This window comes from Falco naumanni, chromosome 1 (genome assembly GCF_017639655.2).
Source record: "Falco naumanni isolate bFalNau1 chromosome 1, bFalNau1.pat, whole genome shotgun sequence".
NCBI lineage: Eukaryota > Metazoa > Chordata > Aves > Falconiformes > Falconidae > Falco > Falco naumanni.
Genome location: NC_054054.1, coordinates 17,394,819 through 17,409,245, shown reverse-complemented (window position 1 = coordinate 17,409,245; position 14,427 = coordinate 17,394,819). Strand labels below are relative to the sequence as shown.

The 14,427-nt window shown below is 50.5% G+C and overlaps 2 protein-coding genes across 4 annotated transcripts; both read right to left on the bottom strand.

Moving 5' to 3' along the window:
• Positions 1-5,267: 5,267 nt before the first annotated feature.
• LOC121083009 (placenta-specific gene 8 protein-like) lies at positions 5,268-8,094 on the bottom strand. Of its 2 annotated transcripts, none has more exons than XM_040582853.1 (4): positions 7,012-8,094; positions 6,282-6,426; positions 5,930-6,054; positions 5,268-5,583 (listed from the first exon to the last, which is right to left on the bottom strand). In XM_040582853.1, the coding sequence occupies exons 2-4, from the start codon at positions 6,385-6,387 to the stop codon at positions 5,476-5,478; spliced, it is 339 nt and encodes a 112-aa protein (XP_040438787.1). In that variant the 5' UTR covers positions 6,388-6,426; positions 7,012-8,094; the 3' UTR covers positions 5,268-5,475. The 2 variants fall into 2 exon arrangements, with proteins under 2 accessions (XP_040438787.1, XP_040438779.1); XM_040582845.1 differs by having other exon boundaries at positions 7,158-8,094.
• A 2,274-nt stretch (positions 8,095-10,368) lies between these two features.
• LOC121083001 (placenta-specific gene 8 protein-like) lies at positions 10,369-14,105 on the bottom strand. Of its 2 annotated transcripts, XM_040582831.1 has the most exons (5): positions 13,974-14,105; positions 12,003-12,131; positions 11,711-11,835; positions 10,785-10,888; positions 10,369-10,519 (listed from the first exon to the last, which is right to left on the bottom strand). In XM_040582831.1, coding segments are annotated over exons 1-5 (411 nt in total). In that variant the 5' UTR covers positions 14,026-14,105; the 3' UTR covers positions 10,369-10,518. The 2 variants fall into 2 exon arrangements, with proteins under 2 accessions (XP_040438765.1, XP_040438759.1); XM_040582825.1 differs by lacking the exon at positions 10,369-10,519 and having other exon boundaries at positions 10,781-10,888.
• Between the last annotated feature and the right edge of the window lie 322 nt (positions 14,106-14,427).

The following is a 14,427-nucleotide window of genomic DNA, read 5'->3' as shown; positions in this document are numbered from 1 at the left end:
TTCCTACAGCTGTAGCTTTTTGTTTTGTGTGTGACTGATTTTCTGCTGAGATGGTTTCATTCATACAATCTACCTTTGCTAACCCTTTTAGAGGATTATGCTGTGGGATACGCTGTGCTCCCAGACCAACTCTGAGAATATCCATGTTCCAATTCTTGCAGGTCTATCTTTGGATCTCTTTCAAAGGAAGTATTTTCACAAAAATGGTTCCAGGACTATGTAACAGGAAGGAGTATTCCCAATATAGGGATCTCCTTATCTGAATGTTCTGGGAAGTGTGTACATACCCAACAACTTGTTCTTACTGACTACCTGTATGGCTTCCTAGATCATCATTAAGTGTCTCGTTTTGAGCCCTTGGGTTCTCCTGATCCCACCGAATTTGAGAATTTACCATACCACATAACAGGCAAAATCCTATACATCTGTAAAACATGCTTAAACAAGTATCTACAAAGAAAACATGCTAATATTAAAGAGGCAGTTACATAACTCAAACCTCCCTGTATGCAATCCAATTCTATAGAGGGTCTTACTTCAGTCCAAAACCAGTTCATATTAAAATCTCTTGTTTTTTAGTTTCAGAGGAGCCAGTTCTGATTTCCACTTTACTTCAGGACTCCTCTTAATCCTGGTGTAATGGATCCAAGAATATATCTCTTAAAGTTTTACTGCAGTATTAGTTATCAGTAAGACTAAATATGGTCCTTTCCACTGCTCCTGCAAAGGCTCGTCCTTCTAAGCTCGAGGGCACACTTGATCTCCAGGTCAGAAAGGATGCACCAGCATGTCCGATGGTACAGTCGCTCTCTGTTGGATACACCTGTACAATGAGGAAAGAGTCTTTCCCAAAGACAGTATATATTTGGTGAACACCTGACCACCAGAAATATGCATTCAGTCTTCCTCTCCTGTTAAATTTACAGCACACGGTCTTCCATATAATACTTCAAATGGAGTCACCTTTTCCCTGAATTTTTGGGTGATTCTGATTCTCAAAGCGCTAGGTGAAACATCCATCCATTTTAAATTAGATTGTTGACACAAATTAACCAACTGTTTCTTTAAAGACCGATTCATCCTTTCTGCTTTCCCACTACACTTGGTCTCCAAGGTGTACATAAATCCCATTTTATTCCTAAAAGAGCAGAAATTGTCTGTATTACTTCTGTTATAAACTGTGAGCTTCTGTCTGATGAGATCCCACTTGAAACTCCAAATCTCGGTGCAATCTCTTTTAATTATTTCTTTGTTACTTCTCTAGCTCGGTTGGTCCAGCATGGGAAAGCTTCAGGCCATCCTGAAATGATGGAATACCAATACCAAAAGATATCTATAATTATTGCGTTTTGGTAATTGAGAAAAATCAGTCTGCCAGTATTCCCCTGAAATATTCCCTTTTTTTACCTCTCCAGGTGGAGATTCTAATTCCACTTCAGGATTTTTTTGACAACATATCACACATTGTTTTGCTATTTGATCAACACAGCTTTGCATCTTCGGCCCTATTGCCTGTCTCCTAACACTTGCAATTACAGCATCTGCTCCTGCAGGAGTTTTGTCGCGTCTGCTGTAGCTACTCCTGCATGACGGGAGCTGTTACCAAACATCGTCCAGTAGATGTCACCCACCATCCGTCCGAAGTCCTCCCACATTTTAGCATCTTCGCTAATTCGTTTTCTTTCCCGTTGTGTTTGGGTGCTTCAGTTCCGACCACGTTTTGAGGACTCAAGGCTCCCATTATTGCTTCCTCGGCCGTTCCCTTCGCTATTTCAACACCCTTACAATTCCCTCTTATGACTTCAGTATATTTAGGTCTGTAAGCCTTACAAGGAATTATGGCCACCTCCTCAGATTTCTGAACCACTTCCAATAATTTCAGCATTCCTGATCTGTGCTTAAAAGGTGACCCTTGCAAGGTTAGAAGTCCTCTTTCTTTCTGTATTGCCCCATGTGCACGTATCAGTTCAAAGGCATATTTAGAGTCAGTATATATATTGGCTTGTTTATCCCGTGACAATTCCAAAGCTGTAGTCAAGGCAATTAATTCAGCTTTTCGTGCTGGAGTATGTGATGGTAAGGGTTGGGATTCAACCACATCCTCCAAAGCTGCCGCTGCACGCATGCATCACTGCTCTCCATTCAGGGTAAAACTGCTTCCAGCTGTGTAGAGGGTCCGCTCCGGATTTTCCAGTGGAACACCCTTCAGATCCAGCCTGCTGGAAAAAGGCTTCTTCAATAGTGAATAGACAAACGTGCTCCAAGTTTGTGTCATCAGATACCAGCCACAAAGTAGCAGGATTCAAAGAGGTTGTTAGCTTTAAACTTACATAGTCCAGTTGCAGTAATACCGCTTGATATTGGACAAAAGTTCATATTGCATGAATTTATTTACCAAACTCTCTAATCCAGTTTTTGCTTCCATTTTCATAGGATGTTGGTGTTTATCTTACTGGTTTGGAGTTCTGTTTTAATTCTACCTTTATTGGTGTGGTGTTAACTTTCCCCAGTATTTCAGTTGCCAATAGCAACAAAAATACAGCATCCAGGATTTCTTTGGAGGTTTCTGGTTCACTTCATCATTCCCCTTGCAGCAGCCAATTTGCACCTTCCAGCCATTTTCCAATGGGATATGCAACTGAATGGAATTCTCAGAAAACATTATTTAGACATATAGTTTACTAAATAAATCCCAACCTAAGAGAGGTATAGGGCATTCCGGCATATACAAGAACTCAAGCGTTAAAGCTTTACTTCCAATTTGACATTCAAAAATGGCCTTAATTCCCTCTAAGTAACCCCAACAACCAGCATATTAAATTTACTGAGAGGCCCCTGGCAACTAGTTACTACAGACTTAGTTGCTCCTGTGTCTATCAAGGAATCTACAGTTTCATCCCCCAGCTTTATTGGAACCAAGGGATCTGATTCCAATCTGATTCCAGTTGGAACCCCTGGAATCTGGGGATGCCTCTAAGCTCACCCCCAGTCCCCTTGATTCTGTATCATAATTTTCTAGCAGTAACAAATCTACGGGGGGGTGGGGGGGTGGGGGGGGGGAGAAGGCCCCCTTTTGTTGATGTCTGTGTCTGCCCTTTTAATAATGAACAGTCAGCTTCCCCGTGCCCCTCCTGACAGCAGGCACACTGATTGACCCCTATGGGGGTTGCCACAGGACATGGTGTGAATCCCCAACCTTGACTCCTACCTCTAAAATTTCCTCCTTTACCTCTGTTTCCCTCCACTACAGCAGCTGCCAGCAAATTAGCTTGACGTTTTCGATCTCTATTTATTTTCTTTTTGCTTCTTCGTTTCTATTCCATCCCTACTACGATATACTTTATGTGCAATTTCAGCCAACGGAGAAGTTGTCAACCCTTCAGCCCTGTCTACTTTCTGTAATTACTTACGAATATCAGGAGCTGACTGTCCAATAAAAAGCATGTTGAACATCATTCTACTGTTTGGATTCTCCAGATCCAGATCTGTTCATTTCCTTGCAGCCTCACACAGCCTTTCCCTACTTCACACGCCACACAACATTTTGACTTCTTTTCTCCAGTTTCTGCTAGGACATGTATTCCATTTGGATCAGTATTCAGCAGCTTACATTTCTTTCTTATCTCATAATCATTACATAGATTACATTACACAAATCAGTCTATGGTACTTCATCCCATTTTTTGAATCTCCTGCAAAACAACATCAATTGCAATGTAGTATTGTAATTTAACGTTCTGTTTTCAGGCCAATTCTCCTCATCCTCCAATGTATACATCGGCTACCACTGAGTGCAGTATCGTTTCAGATTTTCTTTTGTCGTGGGGTCTCCCTCAAACTTATTCCAATGGGTAATGGTGCATCCTAAAGGGGTACAGGGTGATATTTCGGTAGAGGAACCAGTTCCCATTTTATAATAATTTCCCAGCACAAAACTCTTTATCCAAGCCTGCATACTCTCAGCTGGAGTTCATCAACTCACCACAACTATGTGTACCAGTCCTTTTAACCTCCTACCACAATCCTGTGGAGCAACTGATGTAGAAATTAATTTTCTAAAAAATCAAAATCAAACAAACAAATTCAGACAAACAAACTTTAGAATTTATACTTATTCAATACAACATCTCAATTTTAGCATCACCCCTTAGAGACACTTACAGCCCAGCGAGGGAGAGGAATCCATGGAGCCCCTGACCACCAGGAACGCTGGGGTCCGACCGTTCCGCCTGCCCGCTGCCGGCAGCTGGGCACTCCGGGCAAGGATCTTGGAGAGGTCCCAGCTGGGTCACTAGGGCTGTTGTTGCTAAGGTGGGGGTCGGTTCCCAGTGTGCAAGGAGCAGCCTCACACACCGAGGGGAGGTACCGTGTTATTGCAGACTTGCCCAAGCCTGGATGCTAGCAAACGGAGCCAGCACGCCGCAGTGCATAGTTACAAATGTTATATACAAAATCTTACTGCACTTTCCCTGCCCAGAGGGCAGGTCCATATAGATGATCCATTTGTCTATCCATCCATACATTTGCATCCATATAAATGACACAGTTGCATATCCATCACCTAACTTACCTTGCTGCTCGGCATGCTCTCTGAGGAAGGGTCTTTTAGTGGGCCCGGGTCTTCGCCTTAGGGCGTGTGATTTTTGGTATTACAAAGGGGATAGGTCACTTCTAGGGCAAGGCTAAAGACCATGAGAGCTCATTAATCAGAATTTAACACAAACGGCGCAGTCGAAGTTCTAAGGCTTATGTTGCAAAGACAGAACATTCTTTGTTTTGCCTTTCCCAAGGCTGACTCCCTGGATGAGAAGTCCCTTCATTTGCCATTCCTGACAACTCTAGAGGGTCAGCCTGACCCAAGCTTTGTGCACTTACAGTTAAACACTAAATCAGAGTTTAGCACCACATCAGAGATCAAGAATTGGGAGTTTAGAGAGCACCTTCAGCATCACTCCCGTGCTGCCACCTTTCGTGTCTCGGTGTTGGGTTGACCCAGGCAGAAACAGGGATGGGTTCAGTGCTCCCAAGCCTCTCTGAGCACAGGGTCACGCTGCCACCAGCTCTGCACACTGCCCATGGCCACAGCAGGCTGGGATTTCAACTTCTTACCCAACTTTGTGGTTTGGTCTCGCCCTAGGGTTGGTCTGCAAGAGAAAGTCTCTACCTGATAACCTCAGCGTTGCTCTGGCTGCGCAGCACATGGGAGTACGGTGCTGGGCTCTGGTGCTGCAGGAGGACACAAAGAAATAAACAGCAACACACAGGCAGGAAGACAAACTGCTGTTTATTCAAGATATTATCCAGGGAAGGTGGGGATCAACCACAACCGAGACAAACCCCCTGCGGTGTGTTTCCCAAGGGCCAGGGCAGTGGTAACTCCTGCCCGTAGCGGCTCCACAGCGTGCCAGGGTGCTCTGGGAAACCGCTCGGCTCTGTGCAGCAGTGATTTCATAAGCCAGTGCCAGCATGTCCAGTTTACCAGAATATACCCAGCTCCTTCCTCCTGTTGATGTCCCTCTTCAGCTGGCAGAGCGTGCACATGGGGCAGCACATGATGGCGGTGCAGTCATCCAGAATGGAGCCCTGTGGAGTGAGGGACATTGTGTGAACAACCCCTTGCCACATCAGCTTTTACGGGAAAAATAGGAAAAAATTCCTGGTTTTCATCATCAGTGCCCCTGGACAGCTCAACCCAGGCCACGCAGCACAGTGCCACTCGTGCCCAGTGGGGACCTGGATGAGAGCTCACAGCATGGATGTGGATGCGTTCCTGTGGCATCCCTTGCTCCCCGCCTGTGCAGCTGCCCATGCAACTCCTGGCCACCACTTTCCCCCTCAGGCACTCCTTTCTGCTCCTTGAGCCCCCTCCACAGCACCCAGCTGGTGGCTGCCACTGCCAACGGGACAGCCCCTGCGGGTGGTCACTCACCGGGATGTTGTATCTGGTGCGGTACAGCGTCCTCATGGCCACGCTGGTCCCGCACAGGCAGCACTCGTTCATGTCCCCAGCCACTTGGCACCCCAGGCAGGGGAAGCAGAAGGCTCCGCAAATACCTGCGGGACGGAGAGAAGACACAGAGGTGCCAAGAAAGAGGAAAGGGGGGAAAGCCAGCTGGGGTTGCCGCTGTAGGAGCCGTGGCTCTTGACCTCAAGAGCTGCTCCACCGCTGGTACCCACAGAAGTGGGGTTTGCAGCAGGGGTGATGCCGCAGAAGGAGCGGGGAAAACAGCAGCAACACACTGTGAGCCAGCACGGGGAGCAAGGGGCGCGTAGGTACTCACACACGCCACAGTCAGAGCAGCAGTCCAGCAGTCCCGTCTGCCACTTGCCTGCCTGTGGGGCAACCAAAATCTGTGGCTGGACTGTGACCACGTGGTGAGAGGCCATTGCTAGCGCAGGGTCGGGTCCCTCCAGGTAGTTTGTGGTCTGGAAGGAAAAGCCACCAGAGAAGGATGCTGCAGGTGTTTCTGAAGTGGGTGACTTGCTCAGGCTGCTGAATTCAAAGATGGAGAGGGCAGCACAGGTCCCTGAGGGGTCCCTGCTGCCAAGGCACTGCCACCCCCACCACAAAGGGGGGGGGCACAGCTCTGCCAGGTGCTGACACTGTCTGTCGTGGCAAAGCGCTCCCCAAAAGCGGCCCCCACCAAAGGCAGCAGCACCTCATCCCCCTGCCTGTGCAAGCAAAATGCCTCTGTGAAAACAGAATCCTTCTGCTTCAGAGCCTCACTACTTCGATTCAACCCTGTCTTCTCATACTCGGTTCATCTTGCATCGTTATCTGCTTAATATGGTGAGGTTTTTTACACTTACAGTGTCAGAAAGCCACTACAGCTCAATCCTAGCTTTCCTGAGCTCTCATCAGCCACCTTAATTTTGTTCCCTGGGCATCTCAGCCTTTTTGCCTCCCCCTCTCCCTTCCTTCTGCTTTTTTGGGCAGTTTTCAAGGCAGCATCCTTGTCTCTTTGCATCACCTTAAGTTCAGTCACCAATACCCATCCTTCCCTCGCTTACCTGTCTATGCCAGTGCCTCCTCCTCCTCTTCCTTGGTTCCCCGGGGCCACCGCGCACCCTGGAGCCCACTCCTGCCCATCCTACCCCAGGGAGGGGCTGCAGCCTGCGGCAGAGCTCCTGCTCTGCAGCACTGCCCCCAAACCCACCTGAGCCATTCAGCAACTCCACCTGCACCTCCACCTGGGACCCCTCCCCTCCCTGCAAGACACGGCACCACCCTCTGCCGTTCTCATTTCAGCTTTGGAGCTTTAATTCAAGAATAACATAAAGTCAATAAAACCGAATGTGCTCCCACAGGAGGCCCCACACGGACACGCTCCCTGCCCTGTGGCCGAGCGAGGTGCCACTCCGTTAAGCAGCGTGGGGGTGGGATGCGAGGGCTCCCACGCTCCTGCAGCTGCGAGGGCTCTCTCCTCGCTGCTCCCAGCGCACAGCCACAAATCCTCAGCCAAGGAAGCATCAGCGGGAAAAGCAGCCTGAACGCCGGACCCCCTGCCCGGGGGTCACTACTCCCCTTTGCCCGGGAGGGCTCCCCAGGGAGGTCCTCTCCAGCCACCACGTCCCTGCACAGCCCGTAGGCGTTTCCGCAACGGGCGTTTAACGGAGCGCCTTCGCACGGCTGGTGCCCCGCCTGCCCCCGCCCGACTCCGGTGTGTTTGTCTGGCCGGCCTGGGTGCCAGGGGGGAGGTGTGTGGCTGCCAAGCAGCCCTCCCCTCCGTGCCCCGGGACTCCCTGCCCCTGTGTGACAAGGGAGCGGCAGTCTCAGCATGGTGGGAGGAACAAAAAGAAAAAACAGGGAAGCATTTACATTTTGAAGAAAGGGATGGTGGCATTAATAATTAATGGGATTGTTTTCCACACCAGAATTACACAGTTACACAGAACTTAAGTATTACACACAAGGAATATGATGGAATAAGTATGTTACTATGTCCAGCACTCAGATGATGCCATCAAGCGCGTTACCTGCATCCAACACCAAAGAGATACAGGCTGTGGCGTTGCATTTTTATTGACTATTGCCAAGAGGTGGCAAAGGGGTTGGTGGCTCTGCTAGCCATTCCTGCAGCTCCCCAGCATTTACAGAATGGCCCAGGCACATCTCTGCTATCAGACACAGCCTGCTGCCATACGGCTGACCCTCGATGCCTGGTAGTACACAGAGAGGAAAGAGCATGTTGAATTCTGCTGTAAGAGGGAAGAAAGCTTGTAAAAAGCCTCCAAGCGATTTGCTCGTTACTTTTTTGCAGGCAGCAGAAGTGTGGCTGAGCTGACCCCATCTGAGACACTGGTATCTGCTCCCATGAGGTGATGAGCGGCCTCGAAGGAGGAACCGACAGCTGGCGGGATTGCCTCAGTCACCTGTGCCAAGGGTTAAAAGGCAGAGGTGTTTCTCTGCAGGAGGATTAGGGGCAGGATCCCACCAGCCTCCCACGACGAAGGAGGTGCTCCCCCACCACCAGATAGCAAGATTAATAGCAGCACACAGTGAAAATGCAGCTGAGCAGTGCTCATTGCCCCACAGGCACACTGTGCCCTTTGCAGGCAGGGCTGAGCATGGACTTGCCCCTCCTCTCCCCAAGTACAAGTGCGGTGCATCCCTGCATGGATGGAGGCTGTGGTGTGGAACAGGCAGCTGCCTGGAGCTGCCTCCACCACATGATCATCCCTTGAGTGCCCCCAAATGGCACCACCAGTGCCGTGGGAATGGCTGATGAGAATAAAATGGATCCTGAGGTCCACACAGCCACATTTCACCGATAACCAGGGTCACAGAGCTGCATTTTGTTACGTACGGGCACATGCACAAACAAACAATACAGTGCAGGTTGCTGTGCTTTACCTCTGCTGCCCACTCCTATCGAGATGCCTGCCAGCAGCACTCAACATGCTGTGCTTTAGCTCTGAAGTAATTTTGCAGGTAGAAAACCTCACCTCCGTTCTCCAGCAACACCACTTCAGCCACAAGCAATTTCCATAGTTCTGTATCACAGTGCTTGCTGAAGTAAAGCCGAGCCGTACGTACCTACCGAGCCACCCTTGTCCCAGGAGACGCCTGACTTTTTCCTGGATCTCAGCCTTTATGTGCTCTGGGTGCTCCCTGGCAAACAACCTTTGCACCCCCTGACTCAGAGACCAGATGCCAGCTTAGGTGCTGCTTTGCATAATCGCGGCTTCCCTGCAGAAGGCTGCTGGCTGCAACCTTGCTGCTGCCTCAGCCAGGCTCCTGCTGCCCCTCCCGCCTTTCCCCACCTGCATCCCACTGGCCCAGAGCCCCGGTGGGACACTGCGCTGTTGGTAGCAGTTTTCAGAGAAGGATGGTTTCCTTTCAGGCTCCTGCTCTGCCTTAAGCGACCTGCTGCTGGAGGTGCAGTGCCTTCCCTTCGTTAAACCTGAGCATCAGCAAACACCGACAAAATCGTACCGCTTTGTGCTGGGATGAGGCAGCAGCATGGTGTTTCTCTCTCCCCCTCTCTGCTTTCCTGGCCTTTACCTCTCTTAGGCTGAAAAATGCAGTTTTCTGTATTTCCAGGGATCAGCCACAGAACTGTCTGGTCTGTCTGGGGCTTAGGCAGGTGGGAATGCCGCCGCACGGAGCCACCCCACAGCGTTGACAGAGCCTCCGCTGCCCCTTATCGGGTCTGTGGTGAAGGTGAAGGCAGAAAGGAAAAAAAAAAACCCATATTTTCCTCGGAGAAAGAGAAGCTGGAGGAGATTTGTAGGGGTCAAAAATCCTTTAGCATCTCTCCAAGAGTGAGGGAGAGAGGCTGGATGTAACGACTGCCTTTGGATGGAGAGCATACCACTAACAGCCCAGCGCCCGCAGGCGTGCTCTGCCTGCCCGTGGCCAGGTGGCCAGGAGGCAGTGGCGCTGGCCCACGGAGAAGACTTGGCCAACCCACAACCCAACCAGGTCTTTAATCACAGGAGAGTGGGAGTTCTTGTTGGGGGTCCCCAAGGGAGCACGTCTCTGCAATGCAGGAAGTGGGCTGGTGCCAGGCAGCCAAAAATCCCGGTGGCTTTATGTTCAGAGAGGTAGGAGTGATCAGCAGCACCAGGCAGCCACTTGGGCCACTGCAGCAGGGACAGCTCTGTGCTTAGTGGCCTGCAGCCATCACCTACCTGCAGGAAGCCCAGAAGTCACTTTTCCGAGTCTTACAACTTGCATGAGCAACATCGACTCCTCCCGCCTATCAAACATCCTTTCTAAAAGCTGAGCAAGTATCAAAACACTAGTGAGAACCTCCCTCTGCAGCGGGCGCAGGGAAATCTTAGCTGCACGAGGGGCTGCTGAGATGGACAGAGCAGGAGAAGGACGGCTGCTCTCAGGTGGTGCAAGTGACACACACACAGGCAGGAAGACAAATTCTGCTGTTTATTCATATTACCCAGGGAAGGGGGAGTCAACCGCAAAGACAACCTCCCCACGGGGTGTTTTCCCAAGGGCCAGGGCAGCAGTGACTCCTGCCCGCAGCGGCTCGGCAGGGTGCAGCGAGGATGGCAGCATCTGCAAGGGGACAGGAGAGGAGGGTCAGGAAGCATGGCCGTTCCTCGCCACACCGTGTGTCCCCAGTCCTGCCCCCACAGTCCTACACAAGGTTCCCAGCAACGTTTCGCTGTGGGACAGGTCACTCTTGTCACCTGCCCATGGCCATTTCCCCAGGGCAGCAACCCTGTGCCTTAGGTCAGGTGTCAGCAGGAGGGACCCCAGGAAGCTGCTCGGCTGCGTGAGGCAGCAGCTTGACAAACCAGTGTCAGCACACCCAGCTTACCAGAATATGCCTATCTCCCTCCTCCGGTTGATGTCTCTCTTAATTTGGCAGACAGAGCACACGGGGCACCACAGGGTGATACAGAAGTCAGAGCAAATGGACCCCTGTTAGGAAGAAATTGGTTAGCGATGGAGGCTCCCCAAAAGCCACATTTCAGCCAAGGAATGTTAATTACATTCCACTCTGTGCCCTTTGTTTCCTGGCTGGCTGCAGCATCCTGAGCAGCAGGCAGTAAAAACTGGGGGTGGGGGGTGGGGGTGTTGAACCCACAGCCAGGGGAAAGGAGGGGGAAAGCCCTCTCTGCAGGCTGCAGGTAGCTATGTATCTTTCAGCATCTGAGGTTGAGACCTGGGCGGGGAAATGCACACAAAAAGAGTCAGTTTGGGTAAACTGGACTTGGGCCACCATGATTTGCACTGGGGACGGCACTAGCCCACCATGGGAAGTGAACCACTTCACATATGTACAGTGTGTGAATGTCCACCTTTCTCCTGCATCTGATTACAGGTATTTATCTGTTCAACTGACTTAATCTGTTCTTTAGTCTGCCCACCTTTATCTCAAATCTTTCCCATTTTTCAGAGCCTGGGGATGTCACGGGGAAGCAGTGGCTGAGGCTCTCGAGCCGCTGTGGCTGGCGGCAGCTGCCGGCAGGCCATGTGCTCCCAGTGCGGGGTGCGGGGAAGGAGCTGTGTCTTGATTAACGCTTGTTGTTGGACACCAGCCCAGGGATCAGTATGGCCAAGGGCATTCCAACCACTGTCCTGCGCTCCTGACATCAGTCGGGATATGAAAGTGAAACTCAGGGCGAGCGGGGAGTGCTGCTGCCCCACACTCATCACTGATGTGGGGAGAGAGAGGGGGGACTCGGGGGCACCTTGACTTTGAACCTCACAGCACAGTGAGGGAGCAGGTTAACCACTCACCGGGATGTTGTATCTGGTGCGGTACAGCGTCCTCATGGCCACGCTGGTCCCGCACAGGCAGCACTCGTTCATGTCCCCGGCCACTTGGCACCCCAGGCAGGGGAAGCAGAACATCCCGCAGCAGCCTGGCAGAGGGAGAGATGCAGCAGCCGGTGAGGCTCTTGCCTGCAGGCCCGTCACCGACAGCACTGCCGACCCCAGCAGCAGGGGCCAGGAAAGTGGCCCGAGAGGGCTTGGGACCAAGTGCAGCACATTACTGCAGCTGAGGGATGGGACCACCCGAGGCACTTACAGACGCCGCAGTCGGTGCAGCAGTCCATCAGCCCTGTCTGCCAAACGTTCCTTGAGGCAGCAGGCATGGACATGCTGTACTGCGGCTGCACTGTCACGACGGACGGCAAGGCCATTCTTCGTTGCTCTTCTGAAAGAGACAGGAGGGGAAGGGGACAGCTGGTGAAAAAACTGCGGTCGATCTTATCCCCCACTGAGCTAGTCACCATTGATTGCTCTTCAGCAGGCAGCCTTTCGCCCAGCTCCCCTGCTGCTGCTGGAGGTGATAGAGCATAACCATCTTCCCTGCACTTGTGTGATTTCAAGGTGTTTGCATTTTATCCAGCCTTCAAAACACATCAGGTCATTGATGTTTCCCACTCCAGCCCAGAAAGGCTTCACTAGCGCTTAAACGATTTCCCTTGTGCCAAGCAGGGTTGGGCAGCGAGCCCCAGCTAAAGCCAGTGACTCGGGCATTGCAGTTGTTGAACTTGGTCTACTTTACACAAGATTACATATTTTATACATGATTGCTTCAGCACGGCTACAAAGCGTGCAGGAAGCAGCCGTGATACCACATTTCCTCGTAAGGAAGCCAGGCTCCACAGCAGGGGGGTACAGTAGAAAACAAGTATCTCCGGTTTCTCATCACCGAGAGCCAGAAAGGCAGGAACCCAACAGTACGTCCCAAGCCTGAACACCGCTCCTTGCCTGCCCATGATTAAGCAAGGTTGAGAAGGTTAAGCAACCTTGAGTAGCAGTAAGGCTCGGGGCTAAAAAAACCCAACAACAAACCCCCAAATATCTATGCTTCTATTCTTCCAGCCAAGTAACAGACAGCACAAAACATTCTTGAAATAACAATTAAAAAGAAGTTTTGCCCTGAGGCCAAGTTCTTCTATGCACAAATAGATGAAAGGAGCAGGGGGGGAAAAAATAATCGATAAACTTCCTGCTCACATTTGTTGAGGCTTTTTGGTACAAATCAGGGTAGGGTGGGTTTTTTTCATATTAGAAACAGCAGCTTGGCAAAAGCAGAAACCGAGCTGCGGGGTGGCCAGGCTCCTCCCCATCCCGCTCCGCTCCTCAGCTCAGAAGCCAGAACAGAAACTAAAACCAAGTGAGCAATGCTTGGAGGGGGGGGGGGGGGGGGGGGGGGGGACACGGGACGGACCACCGCGATGATGACCCTAATCTCATTCCTTTGGGGCAACACAGACTCCTCCAGAAATCCCACTCCCAGCTTTACCCGGCAGCACACGCCAGCCTGCAAGCCCGGTGCGAATGCAGCCAGAGGCAGCAACCTGTGTGTGTCCAGAGGGAAACTGGGAGCATGCGATGCCTCCCAGCGCTTCCCTCCACCACCCCACCGCAATGCTGCTGGCACATGGTAAATCTCTACTTTCTACTCTTTTACAAATGCACAGCATTCTGCATATGGGTAGTATTCTCATGCTTCTCTCTTAACCGCAAGCATTAATGAAGAGGCTGTAACATAAAGGTGCTTGTCACCAGCAGCATGCCCCATAAAAAAGGACAGTAAATATACAGATGGGGCAGCAATGCATAAAAGTGACTGACATCCAAGGTTCTGGCATGCCAGCAGCTCCATCCAGCACATCCTTAGAGCCTACCAGTAAATGCATAAAGCTAAGCAGCCTTACAGAGAGGAATTCGGTCTTGAGCACCCAGGTAGGCAAGAAAGAGCCCAATTTAAACAGCAAAGGACCAGCCAGATTCCTTTAATACAGTTACACAATTCTGGTAGCAGGAGAAAGCAGCAAAGAAGTAATAACCTCTCCATAATCCAGCTTTTATGCACAGCTTTTTAAAAGCATCCCCCTTCCCAAAGCAGCATTTACCATCTATTTTGCTTTAAATTACATGCTGAGCAGAAGGAAAAAAAAAAATTAAAATCTCTGCTTTTGCACTTTTACCCCACTCTTCCCATCCTAGTAAGTTTTTACTATTTCCGTGCTTTAAAAGAACTAACCTTGTGGTGAGCAGCTTCTGTCGGTGCAGGCTTCCTTGCTGGCTGTGACCATGCACAGAGAGACTCTGGGGAAGATGAAACGAAACTTTCTGTTGGAGGCTTTTATTGGAGCCAGTGAGCAAGTTTTACGGTGGGAGGTAACTGTAGGGGGAGGTCGGGAGCGGTGCCCTGTCCTTATGGCTGCAGGCCTAACACATGTGCAGAGCATGTTTTTAATTCTTTTTCCGTTTTCCCAGAACTAAATGATAGACTGGCATTTATCTTTTAAAAACATGGTTGCATGCATATTGTCTTATTTCCTTAACTCTGTGTGCACGTGGTTGTTGTTCAGGGGAGAACAGCACTGAATAATTGATGTGCATTTGTTGGGATAGATGTTATTCCAAAATTTTTCCCCAAAGCAGCAGCATACTTCTTGGATCTCAGAGCAGGCTACATGAAGAACACCTCAGGG